Source organism: Aethalodelphis obliquidens, unplaced genomic scaffold, assembly GCF_003676395.1.
Source record: "Aethalodelphis obliquidens isolate GAN/ISIS:26980383/991018 unplaced genomic scaffold, ASM367639v1 scaffold59, whole genome shotgun sequence".
NCBI lineage: Eukaryota > Metazoa > Chordata > Mammalia > Artiodactyla > Delphinidae > Aethalodelphis > Aethalodelphis obliquidens.
In genome coordinates, this window is record NW_020838003.1 from 4,203,749 (window position 1) to 4,220,503 (window position 16,755).

Sequence of the window (16,755 nt, forward strand, 5' to 3'; positions counted from 1 at the left end):
AATGAATGTTGAATTTTGTCAGATGCTTCTTCTGTATATATTGAGATGATTATGTGGTTTTTGTCTTTTCTTTTGTTGATGTGGTGTATCACACTGATTTGCGTATGTTGAACCAAACTTGTGAACTTGGGATGAATCCCACTTGGTCGTGGTGTATGATCTTGTTTACGCATTGCTGGATTCAGTTTGATCATTATTTTTGATAATTTTTGCATCTATATTCATCAAAGATATCGGCCTGTAATTTTCTTTTTTGGTGGTATCTTTGTCTGGTTTTGGTATCAGGATGATGGTGGCTTCATAGCATGTTTTTGGGAGCGTTCCCTCCTCTTGAATCTTTTGGAAGAGTTTGAGAAGGATTGGTAAAAGTTCTTCTTCGTATATTTGGTAGAATTCACCTGAATACACAGGTGATTCTGATGCATACTGGTAGGCAAATTCTCAGCATAAAGTTCCACAAAGCTATGGAGAATAAGGGAGATATTCCCACAATGAGCTCAGCATTGCTTACAAGGCACCTTGGACGATGGGGACCAGACTGGTCTTAGTGTATTATCTGGGCTGCTGCAGTCACTGTTATTAGTGTTTGTGGCTTGTCAGCAATCTGATGCATAACCCTTTGAGCAGGATTGCTCCACAAGGCGGAAGGCCTCCAGGAACTCGTTGATGTCAATGTGGCCATCTTTGTTGAAGTCAATGCTCCGGGCAAGGTCACAGATGCAGTCGTCTGTGACATCAATGTTCATATGAGAGCTGAACAGCCTCCAAGTCTGCCTGAACTCGTCCAGTGAAATGAACCCTTACCAGAGAAAGCAAGTCACTTTAGTGAGTCAGTCTAGTTTTCAGTGCTCATTTCCTCTGACATTCTTGCAAGGATACCTGCTTCCTACTGTTAAACAAAGGCACCCAAGGCCTAGTATCCACTTTAAACTCCCAAGAGGATAGCACTGAACCACTTAATCAGTGGTTCTGAGCGGGAAGCAATAGTGTTCCTCTCCTTATAGGGACATTTAGAAATGTTTTGAGACATTTTTGATTGTCATGACTGGGGTGGGGGTAGGGTGTTACTGCATCCAGTAGGTAAAGGCCAGGGATGTTACTAAACACCCTAAAATGTACAGGATGGGCACCAAAACAAAGAATTACTCAAGCCAAGATGTAAGTAGTGCCACTGCTGAGAAACCCTGCATTAAATCATCCTAAACATACGCTAATTTAATCTGCTTGTAAAAAGGTTTTGGACCTATACATCTATGGTCAGTTGAATTTTTTTTTTCTTTTTTTGGGCTGCACCACGTTGCTTGCGGGACCTTAGTTCCCTAGCCAGGGATCAAATCCGTGCCCTCCTCAGTGAAAGCATGGAGTTCTAACCACTGGACAGCCAGGGAATTCCCTCAGTTGACTATTTACAAGGGTTCCAAGACCATTCAACAGGTGAAGGATAATTTTTTCAACAGATGGTAGGGGACAACTGGATATCCACATGCAAAAAATGAAGCTAGACCCCTACCTTGCACTGCAAACAAAAATTAACTCAAAATGGATCAAAGACCCAACTGTAAGAGCTAAAACTGTAAAACTCTTGGATGAATACATAGGTGTTAAGTCCTTATGATCTTCAGTTACTAGTTTTTCTTAGATATGACACCAAAAGCACAAAAAATAAGAGAAAAAATAAATTGGACTTTTTAATTAAAAACTTTTGTGCATCAGGAAACACTACCAAAAAAGTGAAGAGATAACCCATAAAATCAGAGAAAATATTTGTAAATCATATATCTGATAATGGCCTAATATCCAGAATATACAAAGAATTCTTACAACTCAACAATAAAAAGAAAACCCAATTAAAAGATGGGCAAAGGATTTGAATAGACATTTCTTCAAAGGAGATATACAAAGTTCCAATAAGCACATGAAAAGATGCTCAATATTATTAGTTATTAAGGACATTCAAATCAAAACCATAATGAGATATTTCACACCCAGTAGGATGGCTGTAAAAAAAATTTTTTTTAATGGAGGATAACAAGTGTTGGTGGGAATGTGGAGAAATTGGAATCCTCTTACAATGTCAGTAGGAGTGTAAAATGGTATAGCCACTGTGAAAAAACAGTTTGACAGTTCCCCCAAAAGTGAAACAGCGTTTTACCATATGGTCCAGCAATTGCACTCCTGGGAATACATCCAAGAGAACTGAAAACATATGTTCACACACAAAGTTGTATATGAATGTTCATAACAACATTATTCATAACAGCCAAAAAGTGGAAAAAATCCAAATGTCTATCAACTGATGAACGGATAAACAAAATGTGATATATCCATACAATGGAATATTATCCAGCTATAAACAGAAATAAACTGATACATGCTACAACATGGGTGAACCTTGAAAACATGCTAAATGAAAGAAGCCAGACACCAAAGGCCATGTATCATACACGTCTATTTATATGAAATGTCCGTAATAGGCAAATTCATAGAGACAGAAAGCAGATTAATGGTTGCCAGGGACTGGTGGAGAAGGAACAGGGGATGGGGAGTGACTGCTAATCGGTATAGGTTTCTTTTTAGGGTGACGAAAACGTTCCAAAATTAGATAGCGATAATAGTTACACAAGCTTGTGAATATACTAAAAGAGCATGGAACTGCACGTTATAAATGGGTAAATTATATGGTATGTGAATTGTATCTCAAAAAAAGTAATAATATTTGCACGTTATAAATGGGTAAATTATATGGTATGTGAATTGTATCTCAAAAAAAGTAATAATATTTGCAYGTTATAAATGGGTAAATTATATGGTATGTGAATTGTATCTCAAAAAAAGTAATAACATTTGCAYGTTATAAATGGGTAAATTATATGGTATGTGAATTGTATCTCAAAAAAAGTAATACTATTTGAAAAGGCCTTTGGAACAATGAGGAAACAGGTGAGGGTATACAGGACCTCCCTGGACATTTTTTTGCAACTCCTTGTGAATCTATAATTATTTAAAAATTTAAAATTTTGAAAAATAATACTTTGGGAGTAAGATTGCAAAAGGCTTTCTGTTCTAGACACTCTTCATTCCTTTGTGGCTACTTTGATAGAAGGGATAAGGGATATTGTAACTATTATAATTCTTCCTATAAGAAGTTCTCATTCAGTTTGTCTTCATTCTTCTCTGCCCAACCCCTCTTCTGTAGGGACAGCTCATGTTGCTCAAATACTATCCTAGTTTCTGCCCATTTATAAGCACTGCCACTAATTTTGCTCCAAAAGCGCTTGAGTAGAAAGGTAAATAATCAGGGAGGAGACTAAAAGGTGGGAGGTAAAATACTTGCTGTGTCAGAAGTGGCAGGATAACGAGCGCCTTTACCTGAATGATCACTGTCTATGATCCTAAAAATGGTCTCCAGGTTGGATCGGTTTCGATACAGTGCTTCCAGCAAACTTGATTGTATATTCTGCAAGAAAAAACTCATTTTCCTTCTATCTTTTATGTGTAGGCTTCTCCTAATAGATAATTAACACACAAGCAACCCTGACAATAAGACTCTTGAAAGAACCTGAAGATGTTTTATGATCCCTCCACTCCAGCCCCCTTCAGCCTACTAAATAATCTGATGGTTTAAGAAGTACCTAGTCCATGATGAAAATATTCTAAAATTGACCATGGTGATGGTTGCACATATCTGCAAATATATTAAAAACCATTGAACACTTTAAATGGGTGAACTGCATGATATATGAATTATACTGCAATAAAGCTGTTTTTTTAAAAAGTACATAGCCCAAGGCCTCCCATACATTACATATAAGCATTTACCGAACAAATACAGGGTTTTTTTTTTTTTGTACGCGGGCCTCTCACTGCTGTGGCCTCTCCCGCTGCGGAGCACAGGCTCCGGATGCACAGGCTCAGTGGCCATGGCTCACGGGCCCAGCTGCTCTGCGGCATGTGGGATCTTCCCGGACCGGGGCACGAACCCGTGTCCTCTGCATCGGCAGGCGGACTCTCAACCACTGCGCCACCAGGGAAGCCCACAAATACCTTTTTAAATAGGGGAAGCAGCGTCATGTCAAGGAAATCAGTCAGACCTGGGTTTGAGTTCTAGTTCTATAACTTAGAAACTCTATTATCCTAGGCAGGTTATCTAACCCTTGTGATCAGTGTTCTCTTGGGTATGTTGGTGCTGATTATACCCACCTCTTGGAGGTGGTTTTGAGGATAAACTGAGGCAATATGTGTAGGTCACTTAACACAAAGTCTGACACATAGAAACTCAACGAATAGTTGTTTGCATTCATCTTCCTTTTGGGGTTCTCAATATTTGGTTATGATTCAAAGTTCTCCATAAGGGGCTTTACGGTCCACAGTATGCCTTCATCCACCATGTTCACACCCTTACCTCATGGTTGAATTGTTCTTTGGCCAAGTTTTTCAGCCAGGACTTGTATTCCAGCTTGTTATCTGTCAAGCTGCTCACCAGCTGTGGCCTCAGCATCCGCCATGGCAGTCCTAGATGCAACACAGACTCCACGGCTGCTGCCCAGTCACTCAGGGTGATTAGACCTACAGGAAAGAGCTAACTTGTTGACTCATCACCTACAAATCTTTTATCCTGACATTCTTCTTACTATCAGTAGATAATAGAAGTAATGAGTACTGTCACTGTTTTTCTTGGTTATGGTAGAGTTGGCTGGAAAGTAGGGTTGCCAGAGAAAATACAGGATGCCCAGTAGATCTGATTTTCAGACAGACTATAAGTATGTCCCAAATATTGCATGGGACATACTTATATTTAAAAACTATTTGTTGTCTATAATTCAAACGTAATTAGGCATTCTGTTTTTATTTGCCAAATCTATTTGGCAATACTACTGGAAGTCACACAAGACTCTTGTAAATAATATCATAAAACACTATATATATATGTATATATATACACACACACAATGCATATACACAGACACACACACATGTATACATAGCATTGGTTATTTCTATGTGTACGAAAAGATAGTGCTATGATTTTATGACTGTTACTGCTATTTTTTAATAGGGCTACATGTAGCCAATGTCCATTAGACATTCCACTGAGTTGAGAAAAGACAAAATTTCCAGCTTGGATAATAGAACAAGGAACAGACAAGCACACACTTAACAGTGAGAAACCAAATCCTTGATCTTTTGTTAGTCTTGGAGCCACTCTGGTAACCTGTCCCCTGTTTCTTTTTGCTTAGTTCTGGCCTTGCCACCCTTCCCTGGATTCCATTTCTTTTCACCAGCTTTGTTTATATTTAACGAAGTTCACATGCTTCTAAAAGCTTAGAATTTATGAATTTAGGAACGATAACTAGGATGTTAAGTTGAATAAGGGAGGACGTCTTCAGAAAGGTCTTCTGGTCATTTAAACAAGTATTTATTTGCTAATTACCTGAAACAGAGGGTTTTTTGGCCAGCTGCCCTCCTCTATGAATATTTCACTTGATTAGTCTTACCAGTTTTATCTTTATCATGCTTCTTAAATTCAACAAGAAGATCTGAGGAATGGGCAAATAACTTTTCACGTAGGGCTCTCAGAGCTGACTCCCCAACTCTGCTAATCCTGGGACAGGAGATGAAAAGGAACATTTTAAAACATTGGTATAGAGTAAATAGCCTTGGAGTTTTACTAAGTTTCTCCTCTCTCTTTCTTAATGTCTCAACCTTCAAAGAGCTCGTCTCTTTTTTCTCCCCAATGCTCTCCTGCTTTGCCCTGCTGTGCACAGATAGGATCTGTCTGGGGGAGGCTGCTGTCCTTCCCAGTGTAGGACAGTGGTTAGAGCAGAAGTTCTAGAGAAACACCACCTTTGTGGTAAAGTTATCTAATTATACTGTACCTCATTTTCTCCATCTGCAAAATAGTGACAAAAATGGTACCTAACTCACAGGATTATTGTGAAGATTAAATAAGTAAATTCATGTAAAGCACTTAGAAGAAAGCCCAGCACATAGAAAGCACTCATCAAATGGTATCTGTTATCATAATCATATGCTTTCCTTGTAATTTATTATTACATTAAACAGTCACAGGGCAGGATTTATGAATAACAAAGTATCACTAAGTTAGTTTTCTTATGCTTACTGGGTCAACAGAGTAATGCTGGGCATGGTACTGGCCTAAAATGTCTTCAATAAATATCTGTAGTTGAATAAACAAGAATATAAAAAGAGATAAAAGGTAGGGCTTCCCTGGTGGCGCAGTGGTTGAGAGTCCGCCTGCCGATGCAGGGGACGCGGGTTCGTGCCCTGGTCCGGGAAGATCCCACATGCCGCGGAGTGGCTGGGCCCGTGAGCCATGGCCGCTGAGCCTGCGCGTCCAGAGCCTGTGCTCCACGATGGGAGAGGCCACAACAGTGAGAGGCCCGCATACCAAAAAAAAAAAAAAAAAAAAAAAAGGTAAATATGTACTTTGTCCTATGTCATTGAGGAAGCAGCCATTCTATAAATGATGACCAGATAACCTATCTTTTCAAGTGCTAAAAGTAAGAAAAAGGCCAAAACACAAACCAAAAATCCCCATTTTAATCATGTTTGATGAAAGTCTTCCTTGAAATTTAAGGTACTTAGCATAATGGTCTCCATAAACCCTCAGAAAAGTATGAGCTGCCTAAAATTCATCTCAGATCTCATGGGTATGTGAGCGTATGCGCTTTTTCTGGTGAGTTTGTTGTCTTATCAGAGGCTAAAAGAAGTATGGGACCCCCTAAAAGTTTAAGAACCACTGGTTTGAAAAGCATTTAAACTATTTCTGGTAAACTGTGCTCACTGATGGTTATCATGCAGGGATGGAGTATAGCAATGGCCTTGAGAGCTGCCTGGATGCACAAGGCTCTCTGTCCCTACGTCAAGCAGCGCATGTTGAGCTCTGCATGGATCATCTGATTAATCCTCCAACACCCGCTGAGGTAGGTACAACTATTATGCCTATTACAGCGTAAGTAACTAGCCCGAGGTCCCATAGCTAGTAAGGGGTAGGGCCAGAAATCAATCTTGACAAGTGGACTCCAGGCTGGCTAAACTATTATCATGAGACATGGGTTTAAACCAAAAATAAATGGATTCTGAATGAGGGTTCCTCTAGGAAAAACACATGAGCTTGAGTTGATGGACACTGAGACATCCATTATGGTTGTCAGAGACATCTTCCTCTTTACTTCTTAGTTCTCTATTGTGGTCCAAATAGTTGGAATTGTTAGACAATTGACTTCTGCATAAATTAGGGGATGTTGTACTTGCTTTAATGCAATCAGTGAATATTTTTAAAAGGTGAGTGTTCTTTAATTATGGTATTAAAACATGTTATTTATAGGGTTCCCCACAGTGATTCCTTTTGCGGTGGGAACATCTGAATCACATGGAATCATGGTATTCCAGGTTCCTGGGGCCCACCCCTGGAGATTCTAATTTGGGAGGGATGGGATGAGGCTCCAATAAATGATTTTTTATAAAGCTCCAGAGATGATTCTGTAGCATAGTAGGTTTCACTATCATTTGGTGAGCTTAAATTTTCACATAATACTTCTTTTTGAGTGATGCTGGCTCTGATTGTGTAAACTTGAGTGTTTAGTAACTCTTGAGTATTTAATAACTCGAGTGATTTAAAATAATGCACTTTTATGGCACTCATACAAGGTAGATATTAAATATTCCTGTATTCTTTTCCCACTAGATTTATGCTGACTTTAAAAAAATTACATTATTTCACTTTAAAAAATTTTTATTTATTTTTGGCTGTGTTGGGTCTCTGTTGCTGCGCACGGACTTTCTCTAGTTGCAGCGAGTGGGGGCCACCCTTCGTTGCGGTGCGCGGGCTTCTCATTGCGCTGGCTTCTCTTGTTGCGGAGCACGGGCTCTAGGCGCGCAGGCTTCAGCAGTTGTGGTGCGTGGGCTCAGTAGTTGCGGCGCACAGGCTTATTTGCGCCGCGGCATGTGGGATCTTCCCAGACCAGGGATTGAACCCATGTCCCCTGCATCGGTAGGCAGATTCTTAACCACTGTGCTGCCGGGGAAGTCCCTATGCTGACTTTGTTTTGATTTCTAATTTAGTTTGGCTGATAATTAAAGAAGCTTGTTCAGCAGCACTGCAACTGTATCTTTCAGCAGCTTATATACTCTGGGGCCAGCTTCTCAGTGGGCAACAGCACTGTAGAGTTGTTAAGTATGTGGGTTCTGAAATAAGACTGTCTGGGTCAAGGCTTACTTTCACCACTTACTAGCTGTGTGGCCAACGGCCACTGATTTAACCTCTGTTCCTTAATGATCTCATCTATAAAACTGAAATTAGTAATGCTGTGTATTTTATAAGCTCATTGTGAAACAATATATAAATTCTTTACAATAACACTTAGTGTATAGTAAGCTCTCAACTAAGATTAGAACTCAGAATCATCTCAACAGAAAGCATTTAAGTAATATTATATGCTCTCTTCCCAGGAAGAAAGGAGCATTGTTAACAAATGTGTGCACTGAAATCCATCTGCTAAATCCCTAGATAGTGAAAGAACCTTTGTCCGTGGTTGACCAGGTAACATAAACGCTTTAAGGATGAAAGAAAAAGGAGGAGTGACCCTGGAAAGATTTAGTGGCCTGGTATATGGATTTCACCCAAGACATACCCATGGAGAATAATTTCTGCAGGAAGCAAATTTGTCCCTTCCATTAATGATGGGTAGGTGGAGATTTTAGAGTATATGGAGGAGAAAGAAGAGGCCCTGTTGTAATGTCTATTCCAGGTCCTACTGCTGACACAGCTAAATTTTGAACTCTGACTTAGAATTTGGATAAATGTAATGACATTTGCACTTCAAAGTTTCCACAAACACTGTAATTCTGTCTTTCTGAAAATCATTCATTGAAAAGTCTTGCCTTTGCCTCATGGTAAGCGTGTGGGTTGCCTTGTTAGCTTGAAACTGCACAATGTGCGGGGTCAAGGCCGGCCCTAGTTTGACATAGGCTCCTCTGTTACTGCCAACTTCGTAGTAGTTGGAGGCAGAAAAGATGGTTAACACCTAAATGAAAAAACAGGAAAGAGACGAGCATTCAGGTTCACTGAAGAACTCCTCACCCTCAACCCTACAGGGCCCAACCCAATTTCAGGGGTGGCTGTTCCTTCTTGATCTCGTCTATGTTTTTTTTGTTTCGTTTTATTTATTTTTTTTATCATCAATGCTAGTAGGGCAGGAGTTATGACTCAAGTAATAAAAACTTGAATTCTGATAGGACGTCCACAACATGTTTTCTTCACATTTTTATCCCAATCAAAAATAGCAGGGGTCATAGAAAACACTTCATTTGGTTCGACTCAGAGGCAACCTAGGTCTGATTAACTGGGATGCCCATTACAACTAGCAGGCAGATCCGTTATCAAAGGTGGTGCGAGGCCTCACAGCAGAGTTTCCTTTGGAGTGTTGGGCCTGCTGAGATGTTCTGTGAAAAAAATTTCCATTGTCAAGACAATGGGAAATGCTAGACACTGTTAGCTCTTCTTGGAGATTGACAATGAATAGAGGAAATTAAAGGCTCTCGGAAGTCCTGCAATAAAGAAACTTATACACCTGTTTAACATTCCTGTTAAACATTTCTTACATTAGTTGACGTCAAACTGTTTTCCTCAGCGTGGAAACCTGTAATTCTCCTGTAGCGTTGGTATTTCTGGGCATTAGGCTAAGCAAACATTGTAGGATTTGGAGATGCCCAAAGATTTAGACAGGATGTTAATTACGCTCCTGAGGAGACAAACAATCCTGAATGCCTGCCTGGGGCTCAGTGCAGAGATCCTGTTACCCTATAGCGTAGTTTGAGACCTGTGACAGTAAGCAATGTGACAAAGAATAGAGATGTGGCTGGGAAAACACTGGGCCATATTTCCATCCATGAAATGGGACCATATCTGCCCCTCACTTTCCTCTCAGGGTATTGGTAGGTGGTGGCCTCAGTCAAACTTGGGGTTTTAAAGAGGCTACAAAAGTCAAGGATAAATGACTGTAAAGGACCTAGTTACTTTGGGCAAGTGGATACAACTGCGAGGCACAGCTGACAGTGAAGAGCTGAGAGCCTTAGCTCATCCATGTCCTGGAAGGGCAAAATGGACCGGACCACACTTGCGCGATGGCAGAGGCCTGCCCACCTTGCGGCTGTGGCAGAACTCATAGCCCTCGGGTTTGCACTCGTGCGAGCGGATCAGGAATTGCAGATTGTATTTCTGTAGCAACCGTTCTGTCACGTTAGGCCCAAAATAACAGCCACCTCCTCGAATGGTGTTGGCCTTGCAGCCCTCCTGAGCCATGGGGTCACTCCACAGTATATCCACCACCTAGAGAGAAAAGGCGTATTTTGCAAAAGGAGAGACTTGCATTTTGAAGTTTCAGTTCTAAGTCGATGTTGAGGTCCAGATCGATAACTCAGGGAGAATGTAACCCAGACTCACCATCTCTCTCTTGGAGGTTTGTAGCCTCAGAGTCACCTGCGATTCCTCCTCTTTCTCACCACCCTGCATCCAATCCATCAGCAATTCTGAATTCTCTCCTTTTCTTTATTGAATGAGGCATAAGACGCTGCCATTTTTCGTGGGTCGAAAATGGTTGAACACCAATGAGCTCAGGTAGTCCTATTGGCACTACTACACAAGATCACCGGCAGCAGGATCTCCCACCTGGATTACAGGTCTCCCTGCCAAGGTCTTGGCCTGGGGAAGTAGCCCCCATTTGGCTGCCAGAGTCATCTATTTCGGCAAGCACTGTGCGCGCCTACTCAATGTCTGTCCTCCTCCTTCCTAGCTAACAGAACTCTTCCTGGGGTATTTGGCATGGCAACGTGCCTGGCTAAATACTTGCTTTCGCACTCTCCCTTGCAGCTAGGGGTGGCCATGGGATGCAGTTCTGAAGATTTTGGAAAAGCCTTTAGTTGCCTGAAAACGGAAGACAGAAGCAGCCGATGCAGCCCTTCTGGCCTTGAGCCACAGCAGCCAACTGATAGATGTCAGATATATATAAAATAGGATCCCATAAATTGTGGCTGACCTTCTCAGCCCAGGGATGCTAGGTCACTAAACCAAGTTCACTCAGACGATACAGCCCACCTACTACATCTTCCCATCCTTTATAAAACTCCAAAGTAGGAGTCATTAGGCAAATACCAATATCCTTCTGGGGTGTTCTAACCCCAGGGAGGGAGAGAAAGAGGGGCAAAAAAAAGCCCACTCTGAATTTACATGCAAGGAGGAGATTCGTTCGGTTTTTCTGAAATCCTTGCTCTTTCCCGAAGGCAGCCAAACTGCAGAGAGCAGCGCCGGCCACACCCACCTGCCTCCACTCCTCCTGAGTGGGCTCCCGCCGCCCCTCAGCTTCCGGGTCCGCTTCGGATGCCGAGGGCAAGGGTTCCTCCTTCTCTTTGATCACTGGGAAGCCCGCTTGCTGCCGACACCTCTCCAGCTCCAGGTCCATGGAGTGCCGCACCCGATGGGAGAGCTCCTTGGGGTCCAGGGGGACCCCGCAGGGGACGCTGGAGGAGCGCCCGGCTCTGTGGGCCTTCTGGGTGCTGGGGCGGAGGGGCGAGGTGGGGAGAGAGTGGCTTTGGGGGAGGAACCACGGGGAGGGTGTCCCGGCAGAGCTCGTCTGGTTGGCTTTTCCCTTCTCCTCCGCCTGTTTCTTATGCTCCTTTCTCGTTTTGCACCTCATGGTGGAAACAATCTAAAAATGTCCAGAGAAGATAACAGATGCTTCAGTGAAACGGTTGGTGCCTCTCACTGTTGCGGCCTCTCCCGTTGTGGAGCACAGGCTCCGGATGCGCAGGCTCAGCGGCCATGGCTCACGGGCCCAGCCGCTCCGCGGCATGTGGGATCTTCCTGGACCGGGGCACGAACCCGCGTCCCCTGCATCGGCAGGCGGACTCCCAACCACTGCGCCACCAGGGAAGCCCCGGTTGGTCCTTTTTGAGCAGCCTTTGGCATCAAGTCAGTGGTCCCCACATTGGGCTCCACGGATTGTCCCGGCAGTGACAAGGTCAGCAGAGAACTAGGAGTAAGCCTTTAGAAGCTTTTATAGCAATTTGATACGGCTGTCATTCAAGCATGTAATCACTGGGCTTATATTTTTTGTTTGTATTTCAGTTTTCTAGTCATTCACATTTATTGTATTTTACAAAAGTATCGATCTGTGACAAATTAGACATTTATGAAACCTGGTCCTCCACCACAGATCATTGGAAAATGCTAACCTAGGTCATTGTTTCTAGGAACCTAGTGATTTTTAGACAAGGATGGGAAAGGGCACCTCTCAGGAAGGAGAGCCCTTATCGACTTTCGTGTTGTTCCACAGACGCAAAAACAAAGGAGAAGGAATGCAGCCTATGGCTGAGAAATGTTGGAATGGGAAAAACTTGATGCTTACTGTGGGAGAGACAGCACTTACTGGCAGTTTACAGGAAGTGCTATCTTGTCTGCTGAGGAAGGACAAGGGAGGGGAAGGGAGGACCTCTTTTCAGCCTGGACCTAATCGGGAAGATACTCTTCTTGCCAAAGGGACTGAGTGTGGTCCCTCTCACTGCCTCAGAGTCATTATGGTACTGGGACCAAGCCAACAACGTAGAGGATACGAGCAGGAAGAATTCTTGATCACGAGAAAGAGAGGGCTCAGGCCACAGAGCAGAGCTGGGGCATCCAGCCAAAGGGAGAGAGCAGCCATTCCCGGGATGCCTGAGTGCCACCGTGAAGACTGGGGGCCACAATGTTCCACAAGGACATCAAGATAAAGGTCTGGTTCACAAGAGGAATTCTGTGCAAGTGTGTAATCAAGGAGCAAGAACTTTCTGCAAATAGGTCTAAGGGCTGATGTACAAGAAAGCCACGTCCTGGTGTAGACTGACTGTGGGCGGGAACAAAGACGGACACTCAGAGTGGCTCGACGGTAACTGACTGACGTTTGAAGAGGGATCCAGATGGAAGAGAACAGAACAGGTTCTTCTCTAACGTTGGACAAGTGCTAATTACTTCCTAGGCAGTTCCAGCCCTGGGCGTAGAGAGGGAAAGTCCACAAAATGTGAGTGGACTCATAACCACCTCCTTCTCTCCTCAACTGTCTTCTTGCCAACTCACAGCCGAGGGCCAGTCCATCAGTCCTGCCCTTACGATCCTCAGGTAACTTTATAAGGATGTTATCTGCTTCAAGAGGCATCCCTAGGACTTCCCTGGTGGCGCAGTGGTTAAGAATCCACCTGCCAATGCGGGGGACACGGGTTCAATCCCTCGCCCGAGAAGATCCCACATGCCACGGAGCAACTAAGCCCGTGCGCCACAACTACTGAGCCTGCGTGCCTAGAGCCCGTGCTCTGCAACAAGAGAAGTCACGACAATGAGAAGACCGTGCACCACAATGAAGAGTAGCCCCCGCTTGCCGCAACTAGAGAAAGTTCCCGCACAGCAATGAAGACCCAACGCAGCCAAAAATAAATAAATAAAATAAATTTATTTTAGAAAGAGGCACCCCTAACTTTTATTCTTAAGGGGAATAATAGTTTTAATATGTATTGAGCCTTTTCCAAATAGGTGCTATCCTTGGCCCTTTATAGGAATTCATTGATTAGGCCTCACACCCCTATGAGATGTCATCTTCATAGTTTTGCATGAATTCATTGATTAGCCCTCACCTCCCTATGAGACAGCATCCTTACTTATAGTACAGGTGAGAAAATTGAGGCACAGAGATACTAAGACTGCACCAGGACTGAATCCAGATATCTGACTCCAGAGCCCCTGCTTCTCCAACTTTCTGAAACTGTGGGTAATCATTAGTTAAATCCATTCCACCTATAACCTGCCTTCGCTAATCAAGATTGTTTTAATTGTTGCTACAGAAGACTTGAGTGTCCTCCAAGTAGTACACAGCCTAAATAAGACGCTTGCCTGTGTTGTTTTCCGGGAACTTGGAATCAGCTGCGTCTAGTTCGAGCTGAGCTGATTAAGACTGGAGGGGACCACTGACCCTTCAACTAGGCATGCACTAGGGTACTATGAGTGCCCTTTTGAAGGTGGAGAGGCCTGTGTAGCCTGGTTACACCCGCCCAGAACCATGATGACTGCACCTTTTTCTAATCACCTTTCCCCACACTCCTCACACCTCAGATGCCCTGCTGCTTTCTCCTATAAATCCATTGAGCACCTTGCCTTCAGGGAGGCAGATTTGAGATTTGTTCTCCCTCTCCTCACTTGGCTGCCTTGTCAATAAACCCTCTCTTTGCTGTAAACCTCAGTGTCTCGGCATTTCGGCTGCTATGCTAGGGCAAAAGGAACCTAGTTTGGGAACAAATATGGCAAGCCAGCCAGGAGGTAAGTCCAGATGGACCTTTTGGCTGTGGTTGGTTGGCCCCGCGCAGTATTGAGAGCCTGTGGGTGAGTCCAAGCAGCTCCCTTGCCCGTGTTTTCCAGGGACCATCCTCTGGGTTTCCCTGGTGAGGTGCTGCTGACCTTCAGTGCTTAGTTTTGCAGCAAGGAGACAGTTTTGGGGATTTGGGGTTGGAAGACGTCTTTGGGTGAGTAACCTTGTTAAAGAAATGCACCTGTGCTTAGATTGGTTGGCAATTCTGACCTCTATACCTGGGTTAAAGGCCCAGGGCTCTGATTTTTGGTTTTGTTTTGGTCTTGTTTTGTCCATGTCCACCTATGGCCGATTGTCTTAAGTTGCTAAGGATTGGCAATTGGGGATTCAACTTCTTGGTGACTGTAGCAAGGACCCTTGGAAAAATTTCACTGCTGTGACCACCTGGAAGCAAAGCCTCTTCAAAAGGGGAAACGTTAACTCAGTTCCCCCTTGCAGCCCTCTAGGCAACATTCTCCAAAACTGGGAGACTTTCAGTTATAAATTCATAGAAAAGGTTTTTTGTTTTTATGGGGGTTTTTTTGGTGACACTGCATGGCCACAATATCCTCAAGACCCTGGAACAAAACGGTCTGAGTGGATCCTTGAAGTACGATTTTGCAACTAGATTTTGTAAATGGGAAGAAAAATAAGGTGAAATAATTTATGTATGGTCTTTTATGTTATTGTATCAGAATATTGATATGTTATTGTAAGATTATGGTCCAACAGGAAGGGAAGGCAAAGAAACCTGTTTTGCTTGATTCTAATGAAAAGGAAGATGACCTGCTATTAATTCAGTCGAACGCCGCTTCGACTGCTCCTCCGCCACCCTTATATGATGGTGCTGCTGTTCTTTCATTGCCAGCGCCTGAGTCAGACTCAGGTTCATCCCCACCCCTACCTCCCCACCCCCGTTAGATCCAGAAATAGGAACGGTCTTCCCCTCTCATACTGCGTACAGATCAGGGTACTCAGTTTGGCCAGGGAGCTACCCAAGCTCAGGTGGGGCAATATCTGTTAAGGTAAGTCCCGGTTGTGGGTGTGAATGCTGAGACCGGGCAGCCAATGGGACTGATCTGGGTCCACTCCCCCTTTTCAGCTTTAGATGTATTTAATCAGAAGAGTATGCCAACTTTAGAGAGATGACCCAAAGGGAATGGAAAATCTTTTTTCATCGATGTTTGCAACTCACAGCCCAACCTGGGCAGATGTTCAAAATGTGTTAAATGCCTTCCTCATTTCAGAAGAACTGGACAACTAGAATGGTGCTGGATAAAGCTAGGGAGGAGGCATATTGGCTTCATACTGAAACCCCTGGCAACCGGGTACGGGCTGCAGCATGTGTAGCTGTACCAACAGTGGATCCTAATTGGGATGTGAATGCTGGGGATAGGCCAAAACTTGAACGTTACTGAGATTTCATTCTTCATTGCGAAGAGGGGTACCAAAACAACTTTTATTGGCCAGAGCACCCCCAATATACAGAAGAAACTGCAAAAGGTGGAAGGGGCTTTAGGGATGCCCATGTCTCAGCTTGTTGAAATTGCCTTTTTTTTAATGGCAGAGACCAGGTTCGGGAGAAAAGGGAACAACAGAGACGGAAACGACAGTCCATTCTGCTGGCGGCTGCCTTAACACAGGCAAGAGCTGGATCAATTCAAGGACCCACACAAGGGACTCAGCGAAAGTTAGGCGGCCCCAAGCTTCCACTCGAATGGAGCGCCCCATAGTGGAACCCCTCCAGTGACACTGGAAAAGAGTGTCCCATCCTAAATAAGACTCTTGAAGAAGGTAAATAACAAGTGGCACACCAGATGCCCGAACTGAGAATGAGTGACCAAGAATGATGGGGCCCAGGGTTTCCTTTAAATCCTCTTAAAATCCATCAATATCTCTCCTACAGAGTCCCCAGTGATGATGAGGGTGGGAAATCAACTTTCAGGTTTTCTGACCAGTTTGGGGCCACTCACTTGGTTTTTAAATACCCAGCTTTCCAAACTTGCTTCTGAGATTGTGTTTTAGTAACTGGGGTGTCTGGAGAAATCTTGAAAGAGTCTTTTCTCCTGCTGCTAGACTGCCAGATGGGGAAAACCCATCTGAAGTATAGCTTTCTATACATGCCTGAATACCCCATTCTCCTTCTGGGATGAGATTTACCAACTAAATTTACTGCCAAGGTTACCTTTGCACCTGGGCGAATGGGTATTAAAGTATCACCAGAACAGGCTTGCGCACTGCAGGCTTTATTGCTCTGACCTTAAAGAGGACAGCTAGCAACGATTCTGGATGAGATACTGCAGGAAGTGTGTCTGCAGAGTGAGGTATGGGCAGATGGGAGGCCAGGGAGAGCAACGATTGCTAAGCC

At 43.7% G+C, this 16,755-nt stretch overlaps 2 protein-coding genes across 3 annotated transcripts in view; both read right to left on the bottom strand.

Moving 5' to 3' along the window:
* Window positions 1-217: 217 nt before the first annotated feature.
* Window positions 218-5,851, bottom strand: LOC113609827 (serine/threonine-protein phosphatase with EF-hands 2-like). Its single transcript, XM_027087460.1, has 4 exons — window positions 5,496-5,851; window positions 4,403-4,566; window positions 3,370-3,457; window positions 218-799 (listed from the first exon to the last, which is right to left on the bottom strand). The coding sequence occupies exons 1-4, from the start codon at window positions 5,626-5,628 to the stop codon at window positions 597-599; spliced, it is 588 nt and encodes a 195-aa protein (XP_026943261.1). The 5' UTR covers window positions 5,629-5,851; the 3' UTR covers window positions 218-596.
* A 2,132-nt stretch (window positions 5,852-7,983) lies between these two features.
* LOC113609826 (serine/threonine-protein phosphatase with EF-hands 2-like) overlaps window positions 7,984-16,755 on the bottom strand; it is a 43,811-nt gene continuing 35,039 nt past the window's right edge. For both annotated transcript variants that reach the window (XM_027087459.1, XM_027087458.1), the window contains exons 11-13: window positions 11,340-11,726; window positions 10,166-10,351; window positions 7,984-9,047 (exon numbers count right to left, since the gene is read on the bottom strand). In XM_027087459.1, the coding sequence (XP_026943260.1) occupies window positions 8,790-9,047; window positions 10,166-10,351; window positions 11,340-11,726 (831 nt within the window). In that variant the 3' untranslated portion in view covers window positions 7,984-8,789. The remainder of the gene's footprint in view (window positions 9,048-10,165; window positions 10,352-11,339; window positions 11,727-16,755) is intronic.

Coding starts and splice junctions, on each gene's coding strand:
- LOC113609827 (XM_027087460.1), bottom strand. CDS start 5,628: ATGTTCCTTTTCATCTCCTGTCCCAGGATTAGCAGAGTTGGGGAGTCA. Junction 4,567..5,495: donor GCATGATAAAGATAAAACTG/GTAAGACTAATC, acceptor TCTTTCCTGTAG/GTCTAATCACCCTGAGTGAC. Junction 800..3,369: donor CATAGACAGTGATCATTCAG/GTAAAGGCGCTC, acceptor TTCTCTGGTAAG/GGTTCATTTCACTGGACGAG.